Source organism: Psittacula echo (genome assembly GCF_963264785.1).
Source record: "Psittacula echo genome assembly, chromosome: 4".
In the NCBI taxonomy this organism is placed as follows: domain Eukaryota; kingdom Metazoa; phylum Chordata; class Aves; order Psittaciformes; family Psittacidae; genus Psittacula; species Psittacula echo.
The window spans coordinates 109727235-109753200 of record NC_137738.1 but is presented as its reverse complement, the minus strand read 5'-3'; the positions used below and the strand labels follow the sequence as shown (position 1 = coordinate 109753200).

The following is a 25966-nucleotide window of genomic DNA, read 5'->3' as shown; positions in this document are numbered from 1 at the left end:
CTTGCAGGACCAGTTTGTCATCCGTGGTAGCTTGTCATCATTAGTCTTCACTGTTGACTTCAGACTTCACAATTCTTTATCCAGCAGCAAGCATCTTTAATGCAGGGTAACTCCACAAATGGCTTGTCTTCTTGGGAAGAAATCTTGCACTTCAGATGCAGGAAGTAATTCCAAAGTCTTAGCTCATACTTGACTCAAATTCTCAGTCTGTGTCTTCCAGTAATTAGCAGTGAGGGTCATCTCAAATTTAATAAACCTCTGCTACACCATGGAATAAACCATCCTCCAAAGGAATGAGCTCTTGCTGGTTGAGACCTTGGGTAGCTCCAGTTTTCAAGCAGGCTGGGTGGCTGTCCAAGTGCTTACAAGCACCACAAGCAGCAGTGAGCTGTACAGTTGGCTCAGAAGTATAGTTTCAAAGAAGTGACTACTGATCAGGAATAAGACATTAACAGTACATGCCATGGATGAGACAAGCAAAAAGACTTCCAAGAACTGGCTGCAACCACAATGTTGGAGACCTCAAAGCGCATACCCAGAAAAGCAAGGTAATACATTGTAAGAGAAAATTAGGAAGAAATACTGCATCAGTACAACTGCAATATTCTAGACTTCCAATCCATATAGGGGATGCAGAAGTTCAACTAGCCCTAGCAGCAAAAGTTGCAGTTAATCCCCGTAACTAGACAGGCTCATAAAGCATTGCTGTGCACAACTAAAAAGCATTAAGTTCTGCAATCTGAAGCCAGTTCAAGCAGTAGTGTCAGAAGCCTCTTGTTTCTTAAGCCTTTTACTTGCTGGGCTCTGGCTGCAAAAGTGGAAGAGGAGCCCTCACCATGTTTTCTCTCTTCCGAATACTTTCCACACCACAGGCGCAAGCTTCGCCATCCCGAGGGAGCAAGACATGCTAGTTTGTCCTAATGAAGCCTTCTCAGCAAAAAGGTATTTAAACTAAGAGAAGCTTAACTGAAAGTCATTAATACTGAACCCTAATTAACCAAAATTCTCTTAGCAGTTCCTCATAACGAACCCTCCCCGAACCGTGTCACTTCTGAGCTCAGGGAGCCCAGCAGAAACCCGCAGCAGCATTACTTGCTTCCTTTTCGGCGAAGGGGGTCAGGACTCGCCTGTTCTTTAACCATGTTTTATCTACACGGCTCCATCTGTCACAGCATCGCCCCAGCGCCGGAATCCGCGCAGGGCCGTCAGGACCCCTCCGCGGCGCCCGCTAAGGCCGGCGGGGTGGCACCGCCTGAGCCCCGCCGAGCCCTACAGCCGCGTCCGGGGCGCCGGCCGACCCCGCTAACCTCAGCTCGGCCGAGGCGCGGCCCACCCTGCGCCGAAGCTGCGGCCCGAGGCCCCGCGCCCCCCCTCACCTTCTTGAGGGCGGGCACCAGCAGCCCCCGCCACTTGGGCGCGTTCTCCTCGCTGAAGAACTCGTAGAGCAGCGGCTGAGCCTGCATGATGATGCCGCCGGGCCCGGCCCGCTCGGGGAGGCGGGCGGGGCGGGCCGGGCAGGCCGGGCCGGGCTCGCCGGGCCGGGCTCAGGGAGGAGGCCGCCGCGGGAGGGCTCGGCGCCCCTCAGCAAAAGGCCCGGCGGCCCCCCACCGCCGCCGCCAGCACCGGCGGCAGGCCCGCAGCGGCCGCGGGAGGAGGCGGCGGCTGCCGCATTCCCCGCCCCCGGCTCTCGGTGGTCGCCCCGGGAGGGGGGGAAAGGGGAAGGGCGGCGGGAGGGGACGGCGGGAGCGGGGTCACGCGGCGCGCGGGCCGCTGAGGGGCGGGGTCGGGCGCCCGAAACGCGAGCGCCACCACCGCCTCCTCCCCGCTCTCCAAGCTCCCGTCGCCGCCCGCACGGTGGAGCGACCGCGGCGCATGCGCGGAGCAGCGGCGCCCCCAGCGCAGGGCCGCGCCTGCGCACCCACGACGCGTGGTTGTGGCCTTCCTCTCCTCTCCGGCGGAAGTGACTTGAGCGGCGGCCGCGCCCCCCTGCGGGTGGGAGGTGCGGAGGGCGGGGGAGGTGAGCCCCGTGCTGCTCCCCCGCGGCTGCCCCCCCGCCACTGCAACGCTGGCTGCCCGGGGAGACCGGGGCCCAGGCGCGGCCCTCGGGTAAGAGCTGGGGGGGGCTCCTTCGGTCACACAGGACGGATTACAGGCGGGCTGCACCGAGGGAGGGTCTGGCAGTGGAGAAGTGGCCCTTTGGGGGTCTGAAAAAGAGAGAGGACTTTGGAGCCTTGTCAGAATCCCCAGTGGATGTGCTCGGGCAGGTAAGGCCCGTCCACACCTTTCTCCTGGCTGGTCCCGCTGCGGGCATGCTGATAATGATGCCCTCAGGGCTTTGCTGTCTGATCTCCTTACTGTGTACCCTGGATGCATCAAAAGCAGCGTGACCAGCAGGTCGAAGAAGGTGATCCTGCCCCTCTACTCTGCTCTCATGAGACCTCACTTGGAGTACTGTGTGCAGGTCTGGTGTCCTCAACATAAAAAGGACATGCAACTGTTGGAACAAGTGCAGAGGAGGGCCACGAGGATGATCAGGGGGCTGGAGCACCTCCTGTATGGAGACAGGCTGAGAAAGTTGGGGCTGTTCAGCCTGGAGAAGAGAAGGCTGCGTGGAGACCTCATAGCAGCCTTCCAGTATCTGAAGGGGGCCTACAAGGATGCTGGGGAGGGACTCTTCATCAGGGACTGTAGTGATAGGACAAGGGGTAATGGGTTCAAACTTAAACAGGGGAAGTTCAGGTTAGATATAAGGAAGAAGCAATTTACTAGAAGAATTGTGAGGCACTGGCACAGGCTGCCCAGGGAAGTTGTGGCTGCCCCATCCCTGGCAGTGTTCAAGGCCAGGTTGGACGGGGCTTGGAGCAACCTGGTCTAGTGGAAGGTGTCCCTGCCCATGGCAGGGGGGTTGGAACTGAATGAGCTTTCAGGTGCCTTCTATGACCTAAAGATAATAAAATTCTATGATTCTCGCCAGCCTCCCTTGCCAAGGATGACCTGGAGTAGAAGAAGATGGCATCTGCCTGTGACAACCAACAGTCTGCTTAGAGCTGGAGGCGGTGGAGTGGTGTTCCTCCCTGGTTCTTCCCTGGAGAGCTCTGTCACTCCCTGTTGGAAAGACAACCTCATCTCACCTGGGGACCAGGATCAGAGATAAACACACCCCATTCAAGCAGCACAAGAACAGCCTCAAGGGTGAATACTAAGCTTGGTTTGTGGAAAAAAAAGGGCAAAGAAAGCAAAGCTGGGATGCAAATAAGCCTCAGTCCTGTTTAAACAACAGGACAAGTCCATGGTGGTCTGCAGGGCCAAGGGAGGAGAATGATGCTGGAGATGAAAAGCAAGTTATTGTGCTCTGCTTTGTAATGCAAGGGGTCTGGGAGAGCCCAGGGACCAGGAGAGGAAAGAAATGAGCTGCTATTGGGGAGCACAGAGAAGGACAGATGCATGAAAATCTTCACTGGTCACTGGAAGGAAGGTTTAGGACCAGCTTTGCAGTTAGGAAGAGAGCAAAATACTTGGAGTCTCTCTTCCTCAAGGACTGTTTGTGCAGACAGCTGTCAGGAATGGTATGTGTGTTGGGAGGCTCAGTTAATTAGTGTTTGTATAGTGCTCTGAGGACAGGGGATGTTCTTGAGCAGTACTTTAGCAGGTAATGGATGGAGCCTCTCAGAAAGAGCTGTCTTTACCATACAGCTCTGCCTCAGGTGTTTTTCCTCCAGACAGATACTACTGTCTGAAAGAGCCAGACTGCAGCTTGGAGTTTGCAGGAACAGGATGCCAAAGTGGAAATACTCATGTCTCAGAGCTATTTGCTTGGTCTAGCAGCCTGCCTGTGCAGTCAGGGACACCATCGCAGCATCTCACAGACTGCAGAGCTGCTGCACTCGCTGCCTGATGCTGAAAAAGCAGTGTGTTGAAGCTTAAATCTTCAGCTGCTTTCAAGTATGTGCAACATGGTGTAAAACTGCACCAGCGCTCTGCTCTTCAGCCCCTTCCAAAGGAAATGAAGGTACCAGGACTCCTGAATACCAGTGAATGGTTTACAGCATCTCTTTCCTTCAAATGAGCCAGCATCAGGTAACGTGAGATTGCAGGCACTGCATTTGGTTGGTTCAGACTTTCACTAAGATCACAGGAAGAGCCTGAGCTCTTTCTCCATCCAGAGCCACCAGCTGATAGCCTTCCTCTCCCGGCTTTCAGTGCTGTTTCAGTGCCCCCCTGCCTGGCACTGGGGTCTATTGGTTCTGACAGGCAGCTTGGGTTCCTCACTGACCACCTGATCACACAAACTCATTTCACATGCTGCATGGGAGGGTGCAGCTTTGCTTGGAAAGCAACTAAACAAGACATAACTATCTCCAGGGCTGCCTGAAGAGCTGTTGCTTTATTGCTCATGGCAAATAAACCAGTCTATATGGCAGAATGAGAAAAGTCTTGTGAGTCCACTGAAGAGCAGAACACAACTGAAGGCAATAGGATGCTGTCCCAGACCACTGGCTTTCATAGGGACATAGTGAGAAGAACTGAATCATGAGGGAACAGAGGAAGCTCAGTGGCATGGGGAGGTGCAGGGCGATAGGTAGTGGGATGATCTGCTCTTAGGTCAAGATTAGACTCGCTGATGTTGCTATCAGGAGCAGAAGCCAAAGATCACAGCCAGTACAGTGGTATGCAGGTGGCACAGGGACACTCAGGATGCCCCAGTGCTGCTGGACAAGGGAGAGGACGAGGTGGAGGGTTATGGCAGCCCTTCACCATACTGTGCTGAGGACTGACCAAGCAATGTGGGCTTACCAGGAGTTACAGCACTCCTTTAACACCAGCAGCTGCCACTGGGAATGTAAGGAGGTACTGACAGGAGCTGATTATGTTCCGTATTCAGCCTCCAAAACAGTGCTAGGAGCAGGCACCTGTCAGAGAAATGCATCAGGGACCTGAATTTGAATGAGTTGGATTTAAATGAGCTACAAAGGGAAAATCTGTAGCCAAGGAGGTGCTGCCCAAGGAAGGAAGAAGATCCCTAGCAACAGTAATCCACCTGTATTATACTGAATCTGACCACCCTCTTTCTCAAGTCATCACATCCTGTTTCTGACGGGCAGGCACCACTGCATGGAGAGATGTGCAAGAACAGGACAAAAGCAGTGTCCATTCCCACATCCTCTCAGCTTCCAGGAGCACTTCTGCAATAAACCCAACCAACCTCACTTCTTTATTCTCTTTAAGAAAGCTCGGTTGGGACTGAGACCCAAGTTCAGCCCCTGCACTGGTCAAACCTTAATGCTAGGTTGGTAAATGCCCCATCTTGTGGACACATCATGACACATTTCTGCCCAGTGGGAGCCAAGACAGAAGCAAGCGTGGAAGGGGCTGGGAAGACAGAGGAAAGGGGAAGCTACACAGGTTGTTAGAGAAGCCGTGTCAACTAGGCATAGGCAGAAGCATTGCTCTAACCTCATCGTGCCTGTGATTTGGTTTCCTAACTCTGATTGCTCCCATCACATTGATCACGATCTTGCATCAGCACAGGGATGGTGGAACCTCCCACTGAATTGGCTCAAGGAAACTTTCAGTTCATGACAATAGCCCATCTAGCAAAGGAGATCAGACATCTAGATTTCAGGGCGTAACTGGGGGCAGCTGCCAGCCAAGGAGCCAAGCAGCTCAGGGTGGGGGAGAGGCAGTTTTGTGACACAGGCTCCAACTCCTGCAACAGGACAATTTCTCAAAAAGCAGGAAAACAAAGATTTGAGATAAGTGTGCCCTAGTACAATGCTTCCCTTCTTTCCACATGCCATTACTCTGTCCTCTTTATTTTCACCTCTTCCAGCTGCATCCCAGCATGCATCCTTGCACCCAAAACGCTCAACCAGAATAAAATCCACTATCCCTTAGCTCCTGTTGCCTGTAACTAAGCAATGGCCTAACAGCCCCAAACAGCAAGATGCTTGGCCCCAGCTGCTGCAGAAACTCCACAGGAGGAAGCATGTTTACAGCACATCAGCTATACTGTACTTGGTTAAAATTTAGCTACTTTGAACACATCAGACTGAAGAGCAGTCCATGGGAGGCAGGACAGAAATTCCCCTTGGGCTGCAGCACAAGCACGCTGTGCAGCACACGCAAGTCCTGGCCTTTTCTGGGAATTCAGCGTCTCGGCAGCAGGGCTTACATTACCACCTCTCCCACAGGGCAGAGCTGAGGTTCAGTTCAGGGGAATAAATGAGATGGGGCCAGCAGAGGCAGAGAGCTGAATCCCACAGACAAAAATAGCCCTGCTAAAAAAAGATAATTAGTTTTACAATTAACAGAGGTGGAAAAGCAGGTGATGGAGGGAAGGAATCAAGCAAACTGGAATTTGGAAAGACTTCCCTCAAATACCTATATCCATTGCCTAAAGGCTAAAAGGGTATTAAATGCCTAACCTCAAGTTCTAGCCTAAATTGAGTTGAGCTGCAGTGACCATTCATACATTCAGAAATGCCCAGCTTCTGTGTTTGGCACAAACATTTAATAGCAGAATTCAAAACTCAGTATGTTCCATTTTAGTCTTATGTGGAAAATTAGTGCAGGTGATAATCTAATTGTACAACAACATGTTAAAAAAAGTTTATTTTACATTATATACATTAGGGAACATATTTCAATTACTAATCACAACAATAATGCAGGCCATAAATCACTTTAAATTTAGTTTGGTTTTAGTGTATATTATCACAATAAAATATAAAGAACATATACAAAAAAAGGAGTCAAATGTGTGCATTTTGCTAAAACTTCGCATTTACATATTCCATTGGAAACCAGCAATCAAAAATACTTCTGATCAAAACTAAGTTCCTGTGACACGTAGTAACCATTGTATTGTTTCAATGAGGTAGTAACTAAATTATTTTGGCCATGTGTTAACATCCTAAAAATCAAGAAAAGTGTGAAAATGGTTATAAGGCCAAAAAAAACCCCAAAAGTCAAGAATGGCAACATCTTTGAGCCATTTCCACAATGTGGAATGTTGCTCCTTTTCATTATGATATGAATCTATTTAGTAAGATGAACAGTAATACTAATTTTTATCATTGTATACACTAATAATTCAAACACCTATTGCAGTGTTACAGCCAGGTACCACTATTCTGGGACTGACACCCATCCAGAAAGTATTGTTTTCAAGCATAGAGCAATAATCATAAGGAGAGTTTTAATTAAATATAAAAATACAGGTGTTTAACTGGTTTGTTTCACAAAGAAAACTACCCAAGTAAACTAAAAAAAGGAACTTTGAAGCCCAAGTCATATCCACAGAGTCACAGCTTACCTTTGTGACTAAATACATCACATCTTAATACATTGTGCAAACATGAACACCAGTGTGTTGCATCAAAATTAAAACAAGATTGTAATCTGATTACAGCCTTGGTTACAATTTCTAGAAGTTAAGATTTATTTGTATTAGTAAATTACACATAATAAAATACAATAGTGTTGTTAAATGTACTACATTTGTTGCTAGCATCCCACTTTATAATAAACACATGAGAAGTCCTTAAAATAGTACCCCAATTTCGTTTTTGCATCCTCAGTAACTTTTATATCTGTACAGGTAAGACACTTGTACTTAACAGGGGGGCTGCTATCTACAGGAAGTCAGTGTAGGTCTTCACCAATAAGTTTCACTGAAAAATACTGCATATGTACAAAGATTACATAACAGTAAATTAAGCACTTCTGTGGTATCATAATGCTCATATGTCCATACCACAAACAATTCTTGTCTTCCTCTCATGCCACAATAAATTATGAAGTAACTGAAGTGGGGTTACTGCAGCTTCTGTGCAATTTCAACCAGCCATGGATGCTGCTGCAGCAGGAGTGTTCTCTTGTCATGGCGAGCTGCCTTGCCATGCCCTCTTTCTCAGTAACTGTTCTCATGCCCTGCCAGGATATATAAATTGCTGTTGGCTGTTGGGTTATCCGTTGGCCTACTCTCCAGCACCACAACCCTACAATGAAAATAAAAGGAGACATAGTCAAACGTTCATTTAAAAACATCCCTGGAAGTAACTGTAAATATTCTTTCCCAGGATCCACCTGACTGGTCATCATTTCTCTTTCCCTAAAGGCCTCTAGTCCAAAAGCCTCTCAGAGCAAGACCAACCTCAAAGCTAGCTCGGGGTCTCATCCTGACAAGGTCTCCAAGGATCTCCACAGCCTCTCTGAGCTCTTACTGCAGTATGCAACTATTCTCACTGTGATGTTTTCCCCTCTTTTATCCAGCTGGAATTTCCCTTACTGCAAAGTATGCCTGTTGCCTCTCATCCTTCCCATGGATGCTTCTGAAGAGGGTTTATCACTCCCCTCCTGCCTGGGCTTATGCCTCCCCAGAGTTTTGCTCTGGTTCTGGAAGTCATTAGGCTGCTCTTGGCCACTGAACAGAATAGATGACCAAAGCTGATTCTTCTCTGTGAGCATTTCCAGTCTTTCCCTGAGCCCACGTAACCTAAATCCAACAAAACAGAAGCTTCCTGCAGCTCCGAACGTCCCAGAAACAAAGACTTGCAGGCTGAGAGTCCTCAAGGAATGGACCGCTATGTGCAGAATCCTCTCTCTCACTCTTTTCTTGCCACTCACTTTTGACCAGCATTGGAGACAGGAGGCTGTGTTAGCTGGACCTACACTGCAACTGCAAAGACTGTAAGGATGTCCTAGATTAGACCTTTATCATCAAAGAAGAGAAATCAGCAGCACAATTGTTTCACAAACTGTTTGAGATTTTTAAATCAGGCAAGGGTTGCTAAAATTGCTAAATGGACCATGATCCTGATTGAATTCTCCTCCAGAAACACCCTGTAGTGAAGGTAGATTGTGGGAAATCCAAATCCATCTATTGTACATTCACACAAGGAGAGGTTGCTTGCTTCAGAACTACATCAGTCAGAAAACCTACCCTCTGCTCAATGTGCTCCACAAAGGCAATGACACCTTATGCCACGAGGAGTTTCCTGCCCACCAGGAGAAAGCAACATACAAGTTCTTATCAGACTGATGTCAGTTTTTTGGCTTCTCAGAAGCCCAGTTCCTATGAATTGCCTAGGAAATGCCATGTTATGGAAAATGGTTTCACAGCTCAAAATATGACAAAGCTGCAAACAAAATAGTATCTGAAGAAATTGGAATTGATGTTTACTGCAGTGCAATAAACACTGTCTCAGACTTGGGAGACTGTTACTGCAAGCCAGAAATAGACAGAACTGTATTTGGGTAAGAGGACATTATTTTTCCATGTGGTGTCACACTCCATTCTGAAGTCAGACTTGTTTTTAAATTGAGCTGTGGTGTCTTTCAACAACTAAGAGAAATGACATAATAAAGCTGAGCTGCACACACACCTCACTGGAGCAGACAGAGTAAAACCCTCAGGTCAGAGGTGAGTATTACTTACAACTACCCATTACCAAAAAGTTATCAGGTATTGTAGGTAAGGCAGAATCCTCAATCCCCAGCCAGCAAAAACTGCTTGTAGCTAGCCCATAAAAGCCACAGCACCATTCACTGCTGTTGATGTTATGGATAATTACAGGGCTGTGCATCAAGTTTGGAAAAACAGAATACAGGGAAGGCCTTTGGTTGACATGAAGTTTTTCTGGTAGTTCTAAGATGCCACAAGAAAGTAAGTTTACTGTGTAAGACACAGGCAATTCTCAAAAGAAAAAATTAAAGCCTATCTTTGCACTTCATATGAATCCATGACTGGTGAAACCATCATGTCAATATACACACCCCTAAAAACAAAACTTCTGCAGTTTTTGTGGCTGTTGTAGAAGCATACAGTTTGACAGCAAGGCAGAGAAAGCTGAGGAAGTCAGCAACACTACTAAAACAGCAGTTACTGACTCGCCAAGCTGGTATATGATGGGTCAGACACAGCATTAGTGTCTTGCAAAGCAGGCGCCAAAACAGCTACATTGGGAACTACCAAGAGCTCTAACAAGACCTGAGCTGTCATGCTGGGAGGGCAATTGATAGAGTTCATATTTGGGGGTGAAAGTCAGGTATTTAAGTTTTTAAGTATTTTTTGCATTTGCCTTAATATGTAGATCTTGATGAGCTCCTGCAGTAGGGCATCTGAAAGTGAAGATTTCACCAAGTTAAACAAAAGAGTTCCAGCAGAAAAAGGAAGACACTCCTGGAGGTTGCAACTGCAGCCAAAAAAAGGAACTTCTCAGCATGGCTGAGCACTTCTGGAAGCCCACAAACACTTTTAGAAGACTTTTTTTTTTTTAAGGACGAATGAGAAAGGTAGACATGTGCACAAAGGAATGAGTAAGGTAGCTATAAAAGGTATCACAAGAAAACAAGCAAAAAGAACTTGTACAAGATAGGCATGTTCATTCTAACATGCCATGTTTGCTTCTCTTCATACCTGTCAGATCCCAGAAGCCTGAATATCCTTGTATTATCCGAAATTTCTTGCGTGATCTAGACAAAAATAAGACAAGTGTTGACATGTTAAGCGCACAAGTGTTTTTATTGTTTCTAAAGTCAACCTTAAGAACTGACTATACCTGATGTTACCAATATAACTCTGATTTAAATCAGCTAGAGAATTAATGCAATTATCACTTTTAAATGAATCTGAAAGTTTTCTGGAATTTCTGCCATGTTACATGAATTCCTCTTGTAGCAACTGCAAGTACAACAGCAGGGCTCAGCTCAGCATCTGAGCTCCTGGTGCAATTCTCTTTACAGCCATGACTGAAATAGGTAGCTGTAGGGTGCAATTTGTCTCACTGTACAGTAGATCTCCAAAAAGGGTCAGGTAAATCACACATAAAATGCATTTGGTTGAAATTCTGAATCATAGTAACAATACAATATGTTCATATTCTGAAAACCTTAACAGAGAAACAATCTAATTTGTGGTACATATGCTTATTGTCAAAAGAAAACAGTATTCTGACATTTCAGACTAGTGCAGTAGAGCTGTTTACTGCAGGTGAACTGTACTTGTGATACATCTTTATGATCAAATGAATATCAAAGCACCAAAGAAAATATCATGCTAATCAATAAATACAACTGAAGCCCACTGCATAATCAAAAGCATATCGAGTCACACCATGAACAAGCAGCAGTGTTTACAAAAAAAGATTCTTCTTTCCAGATCCTAGTAGCTAAGTCCATTCATTTCTGGTATAGACAACTTGCAAGAGAACATTAATTCACAACAATTACGCTCCTCACTTTAAGAAAATTACTTCCTCCCTGTTGTGGGGTTGAGTCTGCACAATCTTGGTCCAAATTTTGAGCATCTTATCTCAGCATTCATACATTTCCCTGTTTCATTCTTCCCATTCAATCAACCCACTGTGGAAAGTCACGGTTGTAGAAGGAAATAATTGCAAGCAGCTAGAATCATCCCAAATTAGACCAACTGATACTGCATTAGGTAATCCGAACTAATAACTTTTATCAAAGACAAGCCTGCTGCAAAGTTGTTGGTCAGGTTTTTGCCCTGTGTAGCCACTTCCTACATAAAGTATTGTATAAAATGCCCCCAAAAGTAACAAATATGGTCAAGATCTGAGGCTGGTAATGCAGGCTTTTCATGCTAGAGATGAAAATGAGTTGCTTGGGGTTTTTTTCTTAATAGCTGTGGCTGCTAGGACAACCAAGAGAAATGAGGAATTTCAAAAGGCCTGAGAGCTTACCCTAGACATGTTCTGTAATGAAAATTTTGTGTGGCTTGCTAACAACAGCCCAGTTCTGCCTTCTGCTCTTCATCTAGGTGCTGGCTTTGGCTTGACAATAACAAAGCAAGAAGACAGAGTTCCTTATGCTTTACATAAACAATATAAAGCATTCACTTTTCTGCAGTACTCTGGGGCATGTCCTCTAACAACTGGATCAGAGCTACTGAGTGCCAATGGGTGGAGTAATCCACTGAGCTTTGCAGGGAGTCTGGAGTTGGAGAAGTGCCTAGCAGGCTCATCTCCTTCTCATAGTCTGTGCTAATAGCAGGGTGCTGCAGTTCACCATTAAGAGTTCCTGGGAGAAGGACAATCATGCATGCACAGATGCCACAAGAACCATTTGCAGACTTGGAAATAAGTAGTCTGATTCTAATCTTTGGTCCAACTTACCACAAAAACCAGCTTACTGTCAGCACAGATGAGGTCAACTGTGGCTTTGTGCAAATAAATGTAGCTGTATCACAATGTGGAGTATCTAAGCTTGGCATGGTATGACTGTACATGTACCTTAAAATACATTAGTCATAATAAGCTCAGTTTCTCAGCCAATGTGACATTGGTGAAAAACTGGTGAAGTCTGTAAACATTCTTTAATAACTGAACTAAGAGACTCATTACAATCCTACAAAGCATTTCTACTAACACACAAAGACACAACATTTGAAGCAAGGGGGAAAAAAAAGGAATTGAGAAAGTATTTATAATGCTTTAACTGTATCTAAAAATCTCAAACTGGCTGAAAAAAGAAACTACACACATTTTACTAAAAAAACAAACAAAAAATAAAAATCAAACCAAAACAAACAAAAAAAACTTTAGATCAATCTGACATTTTTCTCCTGAGAATGAAAAATACTTCTTGTGAAAGCTGGGCAGCAAAATCTTTAAAGTATTTGTAAGCCAAGGGAACATGGAAGAGACTAAAATACAACAGACAACTCATTCAACACTCTGACAAAAAGCTAAAGCTCAGCAGTGGAGTGTGCAATCAGTAGCAGAGCCCAAATTCTGGTACCCACTTGCAAGAGCCTAAAAGCCTGACACTGGTCTTCAAAGCAATTTAAGGTGAAGATGATGAATGTTACCAAGAATTAGGCTTGGATATTTTCAATGGCATCATGGCCTGGTCTCTTGTTGCTTTCTGTTTTGTATGTCATAAACCTGACAGTGGCTATTGTATAGTGTCACTAATCAGTTTGTAGCTTATGAAACATGCTTAGAATGGAGACTCCAGCTTCCAGGTCTAACCTAGGAAGTTACTGTATCCTCTACCTGGCTTGTATTCGAAGCTAGAATTTGAAGCAAAATGTAGTACTCACCTCATTTGATCTAAAACTCCTTCCTTGCATACCATGTTTCCAGAAGGCTAACACACTGTCCTGTAGACAGACTGGTAACAAGGAACACTAGAATCAGTTTTGAAGCATAATATCAACTCATGTTTTTAAGGCCAAAAGTATGTTACTGCAGTTCTGAAATCTGTACGTGTACGTTTTAGTCTATCACATTCATCCACACAGACTGCAGAATGTGTCTCAGGAATCACTGAACCTGCCTCAAAAGTAGCTGCATTTACATATTTTTTTGTTTAAGGTGCAGGGTTAAAAAATATTCCCACCCAACCAGAAAAATTCCTACAACTGTCCTTCTGTCTAGGCCTAAACATGGCCTTTCCTTTCAGCAGGAAACCCCTCTCCATTCTAATATATAAATTATATATTGAAAATACGTAATTCATACAGAAAATATATATTGAATTTTAGCAAAAAAGTTACAGTGACATTTTTCATTTCCCAGCAACTATTGGCTAATACAGTCTTTCAGCAACAGCATCAAGAAGCTTTACAGAGCCTTTTACTTCCCAGCCCTTCCTCTTGTCGCACAGTGACAGACACCTGCATTTGCACCCTGTGAAAGGAAATGAGTCTAGGGCTTTCCTCAAGGAGAGGGTAAGTGTGTAGGTTCCCAGGAAGAATCTGTAAACTGCCCACAGTACTCAAGGTGGGGCTGCACCAGTGCAGCGTAGAGTGGAACAGTCAACTCCTGTGACTATGCTGTACTTGATGCACCTCAGGACATGGCTGGCTCTTTTGCCTGTCAGGACACAGTGTTTACTCATACACAGCTTGCCATCAACTCAAACCCCTGGATCTCTCTCTGCGGGGCTGCTCTCCAGCCTCTCATCCCCCAGTTTACACAATCAGGACTACCTTGTCCCAGATACAGAATGTGGCACTCGCTCTTGTTAAATTTCATATGGCTTTCTAGTCTACCCAGATATTCAGTATTAATAACAAAACTGAACTTACCTATTGATTCAATCTGAAAGTCAAATGTGAGCTCAGACGACAGTTTGCGGCTGGATTTTAACCTGCCTTGCAGATTCACTATTTTTATGCAGCCTAGACAATAAATAGGACATGTCAATCAAGAATCAATCTTCAATATATGACCTAATTTGAAGACAGACAGTATGCATGTACATGCATATGTATGTATTTAGTTGATACCAGAACTTACAATCCAAACACACCAAAATGGTATCTCTCTCCAGCTGTGTTACATGTACAACACTTGTCTCTGTAGTGTCTATAAAAAAATGACAGTGTTAGTTCATAACATAAATTAGCATGAAATCTGAAATGGAAGTTGTAGAGATTGAGAAAATTTAATGGGTTAGTGTGTTTTCATCTACTTAAAATAATCATCTTCCATTTATCTTCTCTTAGAGACGCATGTCCACATATCCAACATGTTGACTGTGATGGGAAAACTGAAGCTGTAATATTAAGACATGAACTTAATCCAGCTTTTTGTGAGTCAAGTCACAAAAGCAAACTCAGGTATACATTGTTCTCTCTATACTATCTGTTGGTGTAATTTAATATTGCTGTGGCAAAAAAGGCAGATATATGAGACTGTCCATACTAAATGTGGATGCTGTTTCATTCCATTTTTCTTCTGCTGCTAGGGACTTAATATTAGTACTTAATTCTTGCTGCTATTTTCAGGTTTTCCATCCCTAATCTTCCAAAAATAGGAGATTATTATTTCCTTCTCCAAACTCCTAAAAGAAGGGTCACGCTCCTCTCTTCTGCATTGCAGCTGCAGCAGTCTCCATCACAGTAAACAAGCGGATCTGACCCATCAGGAATTAGTAGACACATCAGCTCAAGAGAAGTATAGTTTTGGTCCATTTGTTTGTTGACACTGACATTACACAAAAAGCAGCTCTTACTAATTCAGCATTACTGCCAACAATTCTGTAGGTGTTCTTTCATACAGAAAGGAGAAACTAATTAAATCTGTTAGAGATGAGAAATTAGAGCATGTTACCTAAAATACAAAAGCAGCTTTCAGTTAAAGAATAAAATCCATGGTCCCGTTAAGAAGCAAAAAGCTTCTTGAGGATGATGGCAGAAACATGCTCCTTGAGATGGTACCTCCATCTCTTTTTTGCTGTTTGTCTTGGAAGGCATATATTTATGATTTTGACCAATTTCTAATGCATGGTCTTAACCAAAGGTGGATATAGCCATGATGAAAGCATGCAACAGAAGAACTGGAGGACACACATCTGTGCAACCACATTATGTGATGCGGAAACATGCACTGTACTTGCTGAAGCTATCAGAAGGATGGCACAGGAGAAACCCCCTGCAGTAGAGTCTTTGCCAGCTTATTTTTTTTTAACATCTTTAGAAGATATTTACAGAAAAATATCAAATGTCAAACAATGAACACTACTGCGGAAACTGTGTGATGGGTGCTGTTTGTGACCATATGGTACACCCTTCCCTCATTTAAAAAATGCTGAAAAATCCGTTTCATTGCATTATCCCTCTCCTGCCAGCAGGGGACAGGAACAAGCCAATACGACATGAGGGTTTAAACTGGAGTCAAACAAATAGGAGAGAATAACAACATAGAAACAGCACAAGAACACACAAATGACCCAAGGAAGCTAAGGAAGCGTATCTTTTGGGAAGACACAACGCAATGTTAAATTTTCTACATTAAAAAAAAAAAGGGAACCATGAAGGGATTACTGATCATAGAATCATAGAATTGGATGGTCTGGAAAGGACTTTAAGATCATCTAGTTCCAAACCCCCTGCAATGGACAGGGACACCTCCACACTGCAGACAATACTGAGAGAAGAATGACAACAGGACATCATGGGTCAAAATTTCTCTTCAGTTTTCTATTTCTATGAACTCTAACCAAGTCACACAGTTACATAAACAGATGTATAAGTGTGAAAATAAAATGCACTAACTTTGAAATAGTTAATTGTACTCTGAAGTGCATTAATCAGCCATCCACTGATCACTTTGGTTTTTGTAACTGTGCTTTAAAGTGTGTCAAAATTTGATGCACTTTTCTGCAGTGAGAAAGTCAGCAGGCACCTTTGCGAAGGAAACTGTTCTTCTTAGTGAACTGCATGGCACACAATCAGCCAGATATGTATATGCCAGCACAGGACTATGTATAAATTCATCATGGATCAACCAGGGCTCTATGCCTAGTAATAACAAAGCTATTTACTGCTTCTAAACCTGGAAGCTATGCCTGGGGTCAGCTCACTACTGCTTCTAGGTTTAGGGGGGGACCTTGCAACTCTAAAAATTAATTCTTAGAACACTTCTTTCTTAAGACTATTTATACTGTTGCTCAAATGGTGGCCTCCTCAGTCATGGTGCCCAGACCAGTGACAGACAGATACCTGGCTTCCTGCTACCAGCGGTCCTAATCTCTTTTGCTTTCCACAAACACAGGGAGAATAGAAATATGCTCTCTCTCAGCAAGAAGCTGATAACCCCATTTCTAATCACACTGGCTTATTGCAGGAGAGGCAAACTATACCTACAGAGATGTTGAAAGAAATTGTTGAGAGTGCAATTCTACTAAAATCTATTAAATAAACTGACGTCATGCTGCCAGGGTAGAGAAGAGAACAGCCGAGTACACTCTGATTTAGGGGAATGCAAAAAAAATACAGCTCCATCCTCTGCTATACTCAAAAATCTCAAGAAATCTAATCAGTTCAACAAGCAGAAACATCAAAAAAAGTGCATGTGCAAACAAGTACAAACAGATTTAAAGAGAACTTACTATGATCACTTAGCCTTAATGATTTAACCATTAGTTTTCTCAGAGGAAACTACCTTTTTAGTGCTTCAGCTGTAACAGAAGAGCAAGGAACATTTCTGAATGCAATTATAACAGTGTACAAACCTGTTTCTGTAAACCATGAAGAGGTAGAATTTGGGTTGACAGTCTCAAACTTCACCACCTGGTTGAAGTCTCTTCCTCTACTGACACCAACACAAACTAAAGGGAATTCCTGCTCAGGGACTACCAGCATTTCAAACAATCTCAGTGGACAAGGTACAGGAAAATCTATGTGCTAGATTAAGAAACAAAAATAGGCATCAAAAACAAAACAAGTTTAGTCTGAGTCACTATTAGGTATTTAAACTGTATGGTAATTTTTATGCCATACATTTTAGATCATTTAAGTTTACCTCTCCAGATAACAGTAACTGATAGATACAGAAAGCCTGAGCTAACAAGGTTAGCGCCTTCACACCAATTCAGTTAAAATAAAATAGGATGTGTGTCCTGTGCAGCCACACACACATGACAAGAGTGCTATACCCATCACTGCTCTCCCTGGCTATACAGTCTCTAACTTGGCTGCCAGGCTGATCAAGTTATAGTGGCTGCCTCCCTGCGGGAGTTCTGGGCACCTCTAGTGTCACAAAGCATAAAATAAGCAGCCACCTTCTCTCTGGTATGGGAGCAAGCTGAATGTTAACCCATGTTATCACTCCACTCGGCCATGTCTCAGCCTATCAGCCAGTTTTTTACTGTGGAACTAAAACACAATGTTCATGAAGAGAAGGGTTTTCTTCTTTAACTGAAGTGCACCACAAAACCAAGAAAACTCCTATAAATATTCTGAGTCAGTTAATGCATATTCCGTATTAAATAGTTATTTTCAAAGAAATGTAAAAGAAACCAAGAGAAAATTGTATTAACTCAAGAAATGGCTAATACTTAACGAGTCATTCAAGATAAATAGAACTGAACATGAGAATATTTCACCTTATTATAATATTACCTTGATTAACATAAATTTTTGCATTGGTTCAACCCATTCTAACAAAACAATGCTAGACTGTAGTGCTCCACAAAGGTACTTGTGGCCCGTGTAGGGATTCCTCACTGCCGAAAAAGGAGAGGTAGAGTACATTAATGTACAACACAAGCAAATAAAATAATAAACAATTTCCAACCAAATTACAGTCCATAAATTTATTTTTAAGTCACCACCAACACCAGTCTAATCTTTTATATAAGGAAGCTTCTGAAAAATCAACATCCGCACTATGAAAACAGTGACAGCGAGCATGCTGGAGCATGGTCTGCCCTTCCACCAGTCATGAGCAGCTAAAGCCTGCATATATATTTGAGCTATCTTGCTCTACCATGTTGGCTTGCCTAAGCTATCTCCAGATCATCATGAGAAGCTGTTAAAGAACAGCTGTTCTGACAATTATCCAGCAGGCACTGAACTATCACTATCATTTGAGAACTGCTCAGCTGCCTTTCAAGCACTGTCACAGTGAGTATGAAATCCAGGAGCTCTGTATTTCTCATAGATCAGCAGGAAATCCGGGTGGGTTTTTTTAAGTAACATAATCTATTTCCACTCAACTCCTGCTCTTCTACTGTTTGTAAGAGCCCAATTAAAAATGGGAAGAGAACAATAAAGTTGCAAAATTGGGCGCTGTGAAATCTGAAGTTTCACTACTTTAATTCTACAGTATTGACAAAATTCCACTCTTTCAGCACTGCCAGCTTATCAAGACAAACAAGTGTTACTTCACACTTTGTACAACTACATCTAAAGACCAGATTTTACAGGACATCAGGCAATGAACAACACAGTTGACATAATGAGCTTCTACAATCCAGTACTATCTACGTAAGTAAAATATGCTTATGCTACCCTACTGCCAAGAAAATCCACTAGCAATCCCTTGGCACCTTACACATCAAAGTTTAATTTCATTAATCCAAGTTCTCACTCAACATCTGTCAGACCAACTGCAAACGGCAGCAAATAATGCCTGGTGTGACCCTTCATATGGCTGAACTCAGCAGCACAAAACATGCAATTACCGACACCTGTAAGGTGGAGAAATGAGACCAGAAGTTCTTGTTTGTTTCTGCCTCCTGTGGCACTGCTGCTTCCCCCAGGCCAAAGGGGTACTTATGCTGCCAGCAGGAATGCTGCAGCTCTAGCTGCAGCTCAGGCTGCAGGTAATAAGTACAGCAGGAGAGGGGAATCTATTATTTCTCCCCTTGGACCTGCCATCTGCAGACATCCCTGTTGAAATCACAAGTTACTACCATCATAGAAGGAGGATTCTGGGCTTATTAGGCTAAACTATCCCTGCATGCCAAGACAGCAGTCCCCCTCTTGTGATGCAAAGTCCCATAGCACTCTTATTCAATTCTGTGCCTGTTAGTACAGAAACCGTAAGACTGCAGAGGAGCACACCACCAGGCTTCTCATTTCATAAACAGAGACTAAAATCATATGGACTTCCAAATTAATTTTCATGTCAGAAAGCAGCATTCCTACCTACTGTGATCCTGCTCCACCCCTTCAGGTGTTCCCTTCAGCATCCACTACGGCTTGACTAGATGCCCCAATTAGGGCAAGGCCTGAACATACACAGTACATATTGTTAATACCCTACCACACCCTAGAGCAACTGCGTACCAGAAAAAGTCAAGTTTTAACAGGTGAGCTGGACAAAGAAGCGATAACAAACATCATATGTTTTAGCAATACTGGGGAGATTTTTGCCAGCATAGATGACAGATGCTCACCACTGAGCCTCTGACTCTCCTGTGTAATACAAATCCTCACACCAAACATTTGATTACAGAACACCAGGTGAAACATTCCCAGGGACAAGAGCTTGACCCCAGGAGTTACCTTTCCTGGTTCTTTTTAATATTACTCTATTTATTTTAATCTATCTGCTCTCACCACCCTTTTTAAAGCATGCCTTAACACGGTGCTTTGAACACACTTTAAAGGCTTCAGAGACAACACAGTCCTCAAAGAACTGAAAATACTCCTTGCTTTTTACCATCCAATATTGATAGCTGGAACTTGTGCTAGATGTCAGGCTACCTAAGCCTAGGCTACTTAAGCCTGATGGCAACCTCTTTAAGTCACTTCAGCCATGGAGATTAGGTTCTTCCCGAGAGCTGGTTTAAACTGGACATGCATTCTGCTTCTCTGCCGTTTGTAAGAATTGTCCTTAAATATAAAAAGGAAATTAGGAAAGCCTTCACTGCTTAAACTCAAGGACTAACCTGAACGAGTTCACTGTTTGCAAATGCATCTTTTCATAATAATGAGAAAAGTATCTTCTGCTATCACTTCCTAAACCTCACCCAGTAACTTTAATAGTGCCATCATTTGTACCCCTTCTTGGCATTTATTCTGGAGATCTTCACTTACCGACGCAACATTTCTGACACCATTTAGTATCAGGAATTTTTGTAGACACTGCAAACTTCCTACAAGATACAAAGACAGAATTATCGGTCAACTTAAAACAATTGAATGAATTTGCTTTTTAGCAAACTGTTGGTGAGAAAAAATTATTTGCTCCCCAGAAAAACTATGTATGTATTTCTGTATTTCTTTTCAAAATGACATGCCTAGAACATACATGGTGATCCTGCTGTTAGCACTGAGATGCTGCTCAGTTATGCAACATTATAAACGCAGTGAAAAGTCAGGAATGGAGAGGAATAGATACCTCAGTACCTTCAAATGTCATTTACCACTATCTCTTGCTACTTAATTACATGTATTAATACACATGCCTGTGATATGGCTGTGTGGAGACCTCATAGCAGCCTTCCAGTATCTGAAAGGGGCCTACAAGGATGCAGGGGATGGACTCTTCGTTAGGGACTGTAGTGACAGGACAAGGGGTAATGGGTTCAAACTTAAACAGGGGAAGTTTAGACTGGATATAAGAAAGAAATTCTTTACTGCTAGGGTTGCCCAGGGAGGTTGTGAATGCTCCATCCTTAGCGGTGTTCAAGGCCAGGCTGGATGAGGCCTTGGGCGGCATGGTTTAATGTGAGGTGTCCCTGCCCATGGCAGGGGGGTTGGAACTAGATGATCTTCAGGTCCTTTCCAACCCTAACTATTCTATGATTCTATGATCCACAGGTACTCACACAATCATTCTTCTTTGTAATGCTGTAACTTACTACATCTTGTGCTGGATACTACACTGACAACACAAAGGCCTCTCTTGTCCCAAGGACATTACTATAATGCAAAGACAAGACATGTGGACCCAAAGGGTATGGCAAATGATGCTGTACTAGATAGCTTGCTTGGACTGACAGGTAAATATTGCAGTTAAACCTATTTCAGCACCTTTCAAATGCCCAGAAGCGACGGATAATGCAGCAGGACTGAGCAGCATGAAAGCTGAGTACTGGCCAGAGATTTTGTTTGGAAGAATCCATGGAAGGTTTGAAAGAAATCGTTCAAGGACACTCAAGGGAAAGAAGCTGGAATATAGACTTACCAGAGACATTTTCTGCTGCTGAATATTCGCCTACCAAGTATCATGAATTCAGCTTAGACCACGTTGCAGATGAATATACAAACCTCACAAATTATTTAGAATTCTATTTTGTTTTGCATTTTCTCTACAGAAAAATTTGCTTTTAACATTTCTACATTGATATAATAATGCTTTTCTCCATGCTAAAAATGCACTTCTGTCCGGCTAAATCTTACTACCCTGATGCCTTACAGCAAGGGATAAAACAGCAAAATGGATTATCTAAATGAATCTCTCCCGTGTTTGAAGGACTGCCTTGGCACTCACACATTCAGGTTGTGCTGCATTTTTCTAGGGAAGCGACATGACTGGACAAGAAATTTTCTGAGCCCTCTGCAGCTTAGGTGATGTGTCATTCCAGGCTGAATGTAGTCTGAAGGTCTCCCTCACACGATCCTTAATGATAATTACAGTTATTAGTCCACTGCTGATGCAGTCCTCACACCAAAGTTAGTTTGGAATAGAGAGGAGCAGAACAATGGCACAGACACACAGAAGACAACAATTCAAAGCACAAATTACCTCTTAGTTAATTAGCATTTAGCCTCTAGGAATAACACAATTTTCAGAGGAGTGCTGCACCATTATGTTGGCAGATGACTGAACAAGAAGCCTTTCCTGAACCCAAGAATTATATGTTAATAGGCTGTTAATAGAACCAAAGATGGCAGAAAAATTAGGTCTTCTATAATACAATTTCCTAACAGAAAGCCTATTATACAGGAAGAACAAATGATTCCATATATATTTTAAGAATCAAAGGCATCTCTGCAAACTAGATGTCGTGGTTTAAGTGTTACTATAGTGTTACTATCTATTCCTCTTGGATTTAAATGGGCTCTTAAGGCTTGGTTTGGCAGCCAGCGCTGTGTCTCTGGGATTTTGTATGCACTTGTTAGTAAATATGGCTGAAGGGACCGCATGCACAATGTGCTGTAGGCATCTGGGACGAAAAGTATCTTCTACACTGGCCTGCGAAAAATGACTAGGCAATGAAGAATGTCAAATCTGTACTCCAGTTCTATTCTTTCCAGCCTACAAAATAACGCATGAGACTATTCCCTCTGCAGTAAGTGATTATCCATCCCCAATTTTTACTTTTGTTTTAAGTAGAATGGAAAAATAGGGCCCAGAGTAACTAATGTAAGGTCACCATTTCTACTTGCCTGAAATAAAAGACAAAATATAAGAGGTACAATACTGACCCTAAATCTTGTTTAGCATCAAGAACAACCAGGTTTTACCATACTAGACTATACCTGAAAAAAGCTATGCCCTCAAACAAGAGGCTTCATGACAAAAAGCTAAGATGTACCAAACCAAATTTATCTAACAGGAGTATATTCATATCCAGATTCATGTAAGTTTAGAGGTCTACCCACTGATTAATGCCCATAGGAGTTATCCATGACAAACTGTGAAGAGAGCTCCACGTTATTTGGTATTCCTGGAGTTTCACAAGCATATTCTGAACTCCTAGATTAAGATATTCTGATATATCTGACGACACATATTTACCTTGGAAGTATTCTGTCAGGAAGTTTATGTGCTGGGATAGCAACAGGTAACTTCTGCATTTGCCTTGCATAATCAAAGAGTCCTGGTAGATTATGGGAATAGAGCTGAGAAGCTTTACCTGTTAATTAGAAAACAAAACCACACTTCAAATACAAAACCAAATGTTTACCACCACTACCAGTTGGAGATAGCACAGTAACTTACCAGATATTGATAACAAGCAATTGTTCATGACATACAACCATGTACACCTTCGAGGAAATAGCTGATAAAGGAAAGAAAAAACAAAAAAAGAAAAGCATTCAATCTGATATACACCAAATGTGGACACATTAAGTTGATCGATTAATATCTGCATAGATGACAGGACAAAATTAATGTTGACTTGCTTTTTGTAGCAGAAATTAGCTTAAGCCAAGTAATGTTTACCTGGATTCCAGAGTTAATTCAGAGTAAATCTTAGGCACACACACTATATTTAACATACACATTAACATTTAGACAATTAGCACATTTTGTATTCATGTCTTCAAGAATACTATAATCAGCCCATGAGACATCATTATAAAAATCAATCCTTTCAAAAATTTTGAAACTTTCTCCTTCAAAGGAGAAGACCTTAACAATAGTAAACTTCAATAAACAAAGCATAGCCCTTTTAAAGCCTGCGAGAGCCCAAATCTCTTGAAACAAGTAAAACTGGCACTTGAAGGGACTCTCAATCCACATATGATAGTATACTTCATTTAAGCGATCAAGGAGTGCAAAAATGGTCAAGGTAGAATTGTTGTCATACCTCACTATTACTAGAAAGATAGTGTTGAACCGACAAGGTATTTTTAAAACAAAAAAGAAAAGAAATGTTAAAAAAAAAAAAAAAAAGTACTTTCTTTCCCCCATCTCATGTAACTTCTGGAGTTTGTTGCCCCAAGAGGCAATGGAGATGGAAAGTATCAACAGTGTAAACAAGGGACTAGACATACTCATGTCCAACAGGTCCATAAATGGACACAAGCAAATAGCCAGAATCCTCCAGCATCCCCAATTCCATGACAGTAGTTGAGTCTGAGGAGAACAGACAGTGGACAGTGGTCATTGTCATTTCCTACTCCCACTTTTGGAAACAGACTACTGGGCCAGACAGACCACTCATCTCCTTTGCTCTTAGAAAAACAAGCAAAATCTCCTACCAAGCAAACAAAAAAAACCATCCAAAAGAAACCACTCACTCCTGGTTTATTAGAAAGATCTGAAGAGATCTTGTAAATTAACTGAAAGATTTTTCTGCCAAAGAGCAAGAGATTCAGAAGCTGTGCTAACTCCTGGAAACATCAGTTATTTCTGCTTTGTCCATTAGTGAAGTGGAATGTTGTGAAAAATAACCAAGGATACTACTTCTGCTTTTACACTGAATTATATCACACCTAGAGAGCAAACAATGAAGGGAAACACAGAACTTGAAAATGCTATTAAAGCCCTATTGCCTGTTATCATAAATAAAGATGCAATAAATGGTTAGCACAGAGAGTCCATTTGTATTCCTGAAGTCTCCTTGTAACCTAAACACATTGAAAGAAAAGCCTACAGTAATAATCTAGCATCCTAGAACAGCAGCAATACTAAAGATTTGCAAGTTGATTGACCTGTCACCCATTCCTCCTGTTCCACATATGAATGACTGTTTTTACAAGCACCTCTTCTCATCATTCAGTGCTCTAGTGCTCACTAAAACATGTCCCTAAAAGCTCACTAGGCAATGCACTACAGAACATGGTGCTTGGAGAAAACGAGGATGGATATGAGAGCATGAGTTTTGTTACACTTATTCTCCTTGCCAATTAAAAACAACCCCACCCCACCCCCAAAAAAACCAAACCCAAACCAAATCCCCCAAAAAACAAAGAAAAAAACCCCAGAACAACCAAAACTTTCCTTTGTCTACCTGACCTACAAGAATTATTGTATTAGTGATATTTCTCAGGGTAGGTTTTACAACCATAGTGAAGAAGCAGAGAGGTACCTGAGCTAAGTTTAAACTAGGTAACTCAAGCACCAGTATGATTATGGGTTACATGGAGCTCAGTGCAAGCTAGCTAGGCCTTCTTCTCAACACAACAGACATCTACAACGTCTGGACCCTGGAAGATGAACAAACACCAGTGCCTCCAGCTTACAGTGTGAAGGCTGTCCTTGCAAATTCCTCCATCTTGATGGCAGATGCATAGCTCCCTAAGTTAGGGAGAAGGCAGGAAAGAAAACAAGTCTCAGAGATTAACAGAAGAGCTGGAGAAGACACCATACAGAAAAGCCTACAATTGGCATTTCCCCCTCCCCGGTATCCCCTCAAAAACACCTCCTATTTATAAGATTCTGCAAAGACAGGATTTTAATTGGGATTCAGTAAGCTGAATCTCATCAGCAAAGCTGCTTTTAAGACAAAAAGAATGGAATCTAGTGTATAAAGGAGCTCCTTGCTTCCCTGGAGCTGACACACAATGTTTGCTCCAAATATTCTATCTTGTATCAAAGCTTTAAAAAAAATAGAAACTTTCATCGAAAATATACCAGGCAAAATCCATACTATTTAATAGATTATTTAGCTGCAGGACAATGCACTTTGATAAAGGTCAACACATTGATATATGCAGATCTCCTATTTAAACATGGTTCAGCCTACACAAAACTTAAACATGACTTAAAGGTATCCTCAGTAGTAAGCATTTAAGATAAATCTCAGTGTGGCTAGTGCCTATGTAACTGTGGTAAAGACAATTTTTACAATGATTATACAACATAAATTTAAGTGGCTAAAAAAAGAGGTATTTTTTCCCAAAAATATTAAACCAGAAATACACCTGCTCCATTGATGTTTCATGAAGTTCATTGAGGTTCAGTGTGTAAATACCTTCTTCTGCACCAAATATCAAGTACTGATCTGCAAATACAAACAAAAAAAAAAAATCTAGGAATTCTGACTTAAGGAAGGTGTGCTTTATAAGAGTATGCAGCTCTTT

At 42.6% G+C, this 25966-nt stretch overlaps 2 protein-coding genes across 19 annotated transcripts in view; both read right to left on the bottom strand.

The window, feature by feature from the left end:
- The window catches only part of SOS1 (SOS Ras/Rac guanine nucleotide exchange factor 1), a 56925-nt gene extending 54842 nt beyond the window's left edge, over window positions 1-2083 (bottom strand). For 2 of the 5 annotated variants that reach the window (XM_080616158.1, XM_080616161.1), the window contains exon 1: window positions 1-1358. Coding sequence is in view for 1 of the 5 variants with exons in the window: in XM_080616157.1 (XP_080472283.1) it covers window positions 1377-1463 (87 nt within the window). In the remaining 4 variants the exon portion in view is untranslated. The other 3 variants (XM_080616159.1, XM_080616160.1, XM_080616157.1) reach the window with 3 other exon arrangements.
- Window positions 2084-3004: 921 nt separating this feature from the next.
- Window positions 3005-25966, bottom strand: part of MAP4K3 (mitogen-activated protein kinase kinase kinase kinase 3) — a 91538-nt gene continuing 68576 nt past the window's right edge. For 6 of the 14 annotated variants that reach the window (XM_080616164.1, XM_080616171.1, XM_080616172.1 and 3 more), the window contains 11 exons: window positions 25808-25887; window positions 23157-23217; window positions 22953-23070; window positions 20303-20361; window positions 17879-17982; window positions 16990-17161; window positions 14271-14339; window positions 14060-14152; window positions 13070-13140; window positions 10421-10476; window positions 6598-8689 (listed from right to left, as the gene is read on the bottom strand). In XM_080616164.1, the coding sequence (XP_080472290.1) occupies window positions 8287-8689; window positions 10421-10476; window positions 13070-13140; window positions 14060-14152; window positions 14271-14339; window positions 16990-17161; window positions 17879-17982; window positions 20303-20361; window positions 22953-23070; window positions 23157-23217; window positions 25808-25887 (1286 nt within the window). In that variant the 3' untranslated portion in view covers window positions 6598-8286. Of the gene's footprint in view, window positions 3106-6597; window positions 8690-10420; window positions 10477-13069; window positions 13141-14059; window positions 14153-14270; window positions 14340-16989; window positions 17162-17878; window positions 17983-20302; window positions 20362-22952; window positions 23071-23156; window positions 23218-25807; window positions 25888-25966 lie in introns of those variants that run through there. The other 8 variants (XM_080616176.1, XM_080616177.1, XM_080616165.1 and 5 more) reach the window with 7 other exon arrangements.